Source organism: Dipteris shenzhenensis, chromosome 16 (assembly GCF_047967505.1).
Source record: "Dipteris shenzhenensis isolate YYH24624 ecotype China chromosome 16, Dip_SZ_1.0, whole genome shotgun sequence".
In the NCBI taxonomy this organism is placed as follows: domain Eukaryota; kingdom Viridiplantae; phylum Streptophyta; class Polypodiopsida; order Gleicheniales; family Dipteridaceae; genus Dipteris; species Dipteris shenzhenensis.
In genome coordinates, this window is record NC_141611.1 from 39648770 (window position 1) to 39655597 (window position 6828).

The 6828-nt window shown below is 43.8% G+C and overlaps 1 protein-coding gene across 1 annotated transcript; it reads right to left on the reverse strand.

The window, feature by feature from the left end:
* Nucleotides 1-4132: 4132 nt before the first annotated feature.
* On the reverse strand, nt 4133-5187 carry LOC147892942 (uncharacterized). Its single transcript, XM_087387780.1, has one exon. The coding sequence runs from the start codon at nt 5179-5181 to the stop codon at nt 4372-4374; it is 810 nt and encodes a 269-aa protein (XP_087243906.1). The 5' UTR covers nt 5182-5187; the 3' UTR covers nt 4133-4371.
* Between the last annotated feature and the right edge of the window lie 1641 nt (nt 5188-6828).

Below are 6828 nucleotides of genomic sequence, written 5' to 3' on the forward strand. Positions count from 1 at the left end.
CCCATTAGTCATCATAGAGCACTCACATATTTTGCATACAAGTAATAGAACTGCACTAATAAAAACCCAAAATGAAAGAGCTTCATCCCGACATTCAATAATTTGCTAGCTCTAAGCACAGTAGATGAGAAAGAGTGTAGGAGTTAGCCAAATACAAAAGAAACATGCACCTATGTAGGACACAGAGTGACAAGTGGTGTGTAACACATCCTGTAACACATCCATACTTCCAAATTCCAGGAGAAAGGAAGATTAACAAGAATGAATAAAGACCTCTAGACTCACAAAGTGAGGAAGAATCATTGAAGCTAGAGCAACATGAAGGGAAAAAAAGACTCTATAATAAAAGAAGATTGTATCAATCCTCACCAACAAACTCCATCCCTTAGACCAATGCATGAAGATCAACTAAGGCCAATAAAGAAGATATGGTTTCTCTCCATATTCATGCTCTACTTTATGCTCTTCAAAAGATTATGAAATGGGGAGCATCACAAAGAAAAATTCTATTTCTACCAAAACTCGGCTGGGTGCTTGTGAGCCAGATCTAGGGACATGCTATGCTCTAACCCATGATTTTGTGTCTTTGTGCATCATGAGAATCAACCCACACTCTCTACAAATCTTGCATTTAGAGGTCTTTGATATTTTTTCCTTGCATTTGGGAATGCAAAGGTAGCCTACACTACTATAGTGCTAAGGTACATATGAAGAGACTTTTGTTTGTATGACAATATGCCATACTTCTCTTTCTGCATCTCTTGGCTTTGCGATGACTTTATGAATTGAAAGATGTGCTCGATCATGTTAGATTTAGGTATCAGGGCCTATATTTCACTCGAAAGTCTCCTAATCGCTTAAACTTTAAGTAGTTGCATGTGCCTTTTGAGACGATATCCATGGATGTCCTTGGACACACAAGCTATAGTGTTGGCTCCTCTAGCATTGTATCTTCTCTATCTTATATGATAGAGTGGCTCTTATCCTTGCCCTTATTTGTGGTTCTCTTTGTGAGGACTTTGTTTGTGGCTCTTGTCCCTACTCTCAATAGGTGAAGAGATACCACAATACCATGCTTATATACCCCTCCTTTATCCATCATTAGATATCCTAACCTCCCTTAATTTTATTATTCATAACACATGCACACACACAACATGTGGACTTACCAAGACGTCTATGCCTCTAATAAATAAATGTGCATCTCTTATCAAGTCCCTCTTACTATTCTTTTAGGAGAGGTTTCATGTCCAAGACGTTAAGATATGCCACGTGGAAGCGATCGAAAGTTCAAGAGCTTTGGGGGAGCTTCAGGGAAGGTGGGACGAGGTGAGAATCCATGTGGGCACGTGGCAAAGGTAGAGCAAGACTTGAACTTCAGTGCAGGCACATGGCAGAAGCCAAGTCATAGAGCGAGACTTGATGACGCATGCAGCATTACGGATGATGTGGCACTGCTGGTCAGAGATTGGGGTGGCCACTGTGTCACACACGGCGATCAAACACTGGTGCAAGGCACGCAGTGCCACATGGCATTGAAGGGCGTGAAAAGAATACCACATACATGGGTAGCCACATGGGCACAAGGAATGGCTTGACGATGTGGTAGAAGGCACGTGGAAAGAGTAGACAGAGTCTGGCTGGAAGAGACTGCAAACTAGAGAGAGAGAGAGAGAGAGAGAGAGAGAGAGAGAGAGAGAGAGAGAGGTGTACATAATCAAGAGTCTCTATACAATAAGTGCACATGTGAATATGTATATGTGTGCACATGTATGTGTTTGCCTACGTGCACACACACATGAGAGGGCGTGTCGACACAAATGCACATGTATATGTTGATTCTCTAGGCAAATAAGTCTGTGTTTGTGTGCGCCCCTGCGCGTGCATGTGCGCACAAATACACACATAAACATAGGTCCAATGCATAATTACACACGCACACACACACACTTTTTTTGGGGGTGAAACATACACACACACACACACACACACACACAGAGGATGCACCTACACACACACACACACACACACACACACACACACACACAAGGACATATGTACACACATGTAGGGACGCATGTACACGAGTACAAAATGATATGCAACTGCATATAAACTTAGAGATGCATATACTCACTCGCACTTACCCATGCATGCACTCATCCACAATGCACACACAAAGCCCACACACACTAGGTTGTTTGGATGTTGTTCGATAATGTTCATGAACATTAAAGGTTTGCAGAAGTATACAAATACACATACATTGAATCACATGCACACTAAATCACACACACACAGTGCACATGATCAAGAGTCTCTATACATGTGTAAGTGCACATGTTAATATGTATATGTGTGCACATGTGTATGTGTTTGTTTGCCTACATGTGCACACACATGGAAGGGCATGCCTACACAAATGCACATGTGTATGCTGATTCTCTAAGCAAGTATGTGTGTGTGCGTGTGTGAGCAAGCACACACACAAACATAGATCCAATGCACATCTAGATATAGAGAGAGAGAGACACACACACACACACTCAAACATGCCCAAATAATCAAAACACCGGCAAAAACAATCAAAACCAAAACCCATGTGCATGTGTGTAGATACACCATAATGTGCACACACACACACACACACACACACATAGAGGGAGAGAGAGAGAGAGAGAGAGAGAGAGAGAGAGGGATGGACTCATCTGTCTCTCTATTTCCTTAAGGAAGGGCTTGGTGCATGTGAGTGTGTGTGCATGAGGGAGATAGTCAAAGAAAAAAGGAGAGAGAGAGAGAGAGAGAGAGAGAGAGAGAGAGAGAGAGAGCATGCGTGTGTGGGGAGGGGAGAGAGAGGAAAGGCATATTTTTTGTGTAAATGCTTGCCCCTCGATCAACATCACATGGCTACTCATCTAGTTGAATCATCGAGTAAATTGAGCATAGAGCCAAGCTTACGATGGAGGGGGTCTTCAAACTTGAAATTTTATTTCTTGAAATTAAAGACATTTTAAGATCCCATTTTGAGACCTAGTGGAGCGGGTCTCTAACCCGTTGAAAACGGGTCATGCTACTCGTTGGCCCTACAAGGATCCTAAGGGATGACTTGGTTAGTGAGTTGCTAATCAGGGCCATAGTTTTGAAGTTAGTTCATTTGGTCAATTTGACCTTGCAAATAATGGTTAGTATGAGGCTTAAATGTGGGCTAGTAGAAGTTTAAGGGCTTCTAATGTGTTTAGGGTTTAAGGGTTTTGTTTGCTTGTGGAGATCCTAAATGCTTCTGTCTTTTATACTAAAGCTTTTGTCTTTTGTTGAGTATTTCTATCTAAAGATGAAGGCTCTCTTTGTCTCTTGTATGACACCAAATTTATATTACTCTTGCCAAAATAGGCACGTCCCCACTTTTATTTAATGAACCATCCACCACACACACATGCACACACACACACACCTTTTCATCTCTTTTCTCTCCTCTCTTTCACTCATCTACCTTTCCCGATATTCCTTTACCTTCACTTGCTTTTTCTCTTTTCCTTTCCTTCCAATTTACACCTATCGTTTCCTTTCACAAGTTATTCAAAATAGTTATCGAGCTACTTACACTTGGACTTATAATGACACTCCAAAAGGTAGGGCCATAGTGGGATCCCTACCTTGTTTAACTTACTATTGAAGGGAAAGATCATGGTAAAGGGGACTAACAAATGAGAGAACCTTTTAAAGTTTCATAGCTACCTAGTTCCTCCAATTGCAAGGATGGTCTTTTGCACAACACACACATTTACTTCTTAATGAGGTTGACATAAAACTTGGTGAGTTTGAAATGGGGAGAGCTTAAATTGGAATAAGAAAGCTACAACAAGGACCAATATGTGATGAGTGCATACTTTATGGTGACCAATTTTGATTATCTTTGATTTGTTTACTTAAACTTGCAATCAGCAAGAAGGATTTCGAAAGGAAAACTTGGCTTTTCTTGTAAGATGTCTTGGCACATAGACATGAGTTCAGGCTTAGTCTTACAAACGAAAATGCAAGAATCGAAGCTCTTCTTCCTAAACTCCTCCAAGAGTCCCATGCTCACAACCCCTAGGAGCCTTCTAATGCATATCTGAAGCATTCTCATCATATCTGAAGCATTCTCATGCATATCTTCAGGCCCAATTTGCTTTGAGTCCCTTATCAACCACAGCGATCTCGGTCGGCTCTAACTTTACAGCAAAGATTTGAAGGCATTTCTCCTTCTAAGATGGGATTCAAATTTGGAGCTCCGTGAAATCCTCAAGCTGATGGTAGACCTTGCAGTCTGATTCTTGACCTTTGCATCAAGGGCTCTTGCCTCTTCGAAATGTCACATCTCTTAAGCGAAGATTACCAGAACTGTCGTTGCCCCGTACATAGCACCCAACAGCTGATGGTCAGATTGCGGATTGAATGAGCTATGACTCCATCTAGGAATTGTCCTCTCCTGGCAATCACCCAACTGCAGAGGAGACCCGAAATGCCGTAGCTCCTCCATTCCTGCCCATTGTACAGAGCAAGAAACGCATTGGAGGCCAGCCATGCAAACCAATTCCATTCCCTGAACGCAACTTCCGTGAAGCTATGGTACCTCCCCTTGCTCAGCCTCTGGCACAAATAACGATACAGCCACGAGTGGTAGAACAGTTCCTCCTCGAAAGGAACAACTAGGCCACCGCCAGCCAATCTGAAAATGTCCCAAAGGAAGCCAGATCTGATAGACTTGTAGTCGAGCCCGGGTCGCCAAATCGTGCGCATGTTTTCCCTCCTGTTTTCATTAAGGTAGATGCTGACGAACCCACCGAGGAGCCCAACCACGAGGGCTTCGAGGGTGCCCCAGCCGGGGATGAAGGCGCCATTGATTTCAGGAAGGGAACGAAAGAAGAGGAAGAGGTGGAGAAGGGAAGCAGTGTAACGAAAGAGCTTGATTCTGTAGCGAGCGCGGCGCATGGAGGGGGATTTCATGAGGTCAAAGGAGAGGGGAGGCAGCTGACGGCAGGTGGAGCGAGCCAGGGAACGTGCCTGGAGGAGGGCGCCATAGTGGAGAAGGTTGGCTGAAAAGACGGTAGTGAGCCATGGGAGCACTCTGAGCAAAGTGGGCAAGATGGAGAAAGTGGCGTCGCCATAGCCATAGCTCCTACCAATCCCATCAAGCTCCATGCTCCATTTCCACAAATGGCTTCGTTGTATATAGCCGGTGATGCTTGTTTTCATCGCTCTCTCGGTATCCCACACGTAGCATGCCTATCCCCCCCCCGTCCCACCCCCTTCCCCCCCCCCCCTTCACTCGTCCTCACTCTCTCTCTTCTTAGGCTGGGTTCACACCAGCCGCTCCTTTCACCAGGGCTTGCGTCGCTCCATCACGTTACATGGGGTACCCGAACCTCATGTTTAGAAATATGTAACATGATCCCATTTGGACTTGTAAATCAAAAGATACAGGGATGTGAAAATGTCCTCTTTTGGGCCAAAACAAGGAGCACGTTAACGCGCTCCCTGTTTTGGCCCAAAAGAGGACATTTTGTGGGGGTTAAAGGTCACTGTGCCTTTACCCCGGTTATGTACAATACTTAAACACATATATAAATGAATGAAAAAGAAGATTAGGGTGTTCTGCACCCACCAAAACTTATGTGGCTCTCTGTCTCTCTCTCTCCCTCTTCCGTTCTTGCTTCCGTTGAGAGCACTCTCAATTGGTATCAGAGCCTGGGTGATCTAGCTGAGCGTGCGTGAATGTTTAGAAGCTCAGCAGCTCTGTGGGAGGAAGGAGAAGCTATGTGGGAAGCTTTATGGGTGACTTTACTTGCATCCGAGTGTGCAGAGACCTTGGAGGAACCTTTGGAAAAGTCACTTTGGTTTTGCAAAGTGGCTTTGAGAGCCTGTTAAGTGTTTTCAAAGAAAAAGTCGTTTTTTGAGCTTTGCCCTATTCTGTTCAATGACAGAGACTCTGTATTGACTTGTAGAGGCAACTATTGCTTGCTTTTGGTGTCCACTTCACTTCAGGAGCTTGGAAACACATTCATTCTTGAATCTGGGATCATTTCATTGGATTTCTGACTCATTGTGTCAGTTTCTGTGTTTTTCTGCCCGGGTGTTGGAACTTAAGTTTGGAGCAACCATTTGCAGATCTGTCAGTTCCGGTGGACTCAGGAGGTCTAAAACTTCTATGTTGCTCATCATTCGCACTCCGATGGAGTTTACAAATAGCTATGTTTCCAAAAACGTTTTTCAGTCCATGTGTTGGACCCAGTGATTGAGACCACGGTTTCCAAAATCGTCTATCCCATTGCGTTCCGGATGCCAAAAAATCCCTACCTGACAGTTCTTACGTGATTTGATGGAGGATTTCTAGAGTTATAGATCTCTGTGTATTCGATTTCGTCTCTCTATTATGCATTTTTCATTCTAAGGTTTTGAAACCTTAGATTTATGCCACATGGCAGTAGATAAGTGTTGACTCCCATTTCTCACTCATCGGTTGGGATTTTGGAGTTCCAGCAGAAGAGAGATATTTGCAGATTTTCTTGTTGAGTTCGATTATGCAATGGTGCCCATGTTTTGAGGCATCTCAGGTTCTATTTTCAGTAGCGGTCATTACCGTGGGACCATGATTTCTTGTGCATACCTTATGCAGATCACTTTGGTTGCAGTTTGAGCAGTATGCACTCATTCATGGTGTGCATTGGGTTGCAGTGGATGATTTATAGGCCATTTGGATGCATTGCGGTCCTTATTGGATGCACTGATAGGCCCAACTTGCCTTGTGGGATGCTATTTTTATGGACGCTTTGCACATGGATGCTATAT

What these genes read in the sequence shown, in the direction of transcription:
- LOC147892942 (XM_087387780.1), bottom strand. Translation starts at nt 5,181, where the DNA reads ATGGAGCTTGATGGGATTGGTAGGAGCTATGGCTATGGCGACGCCACT.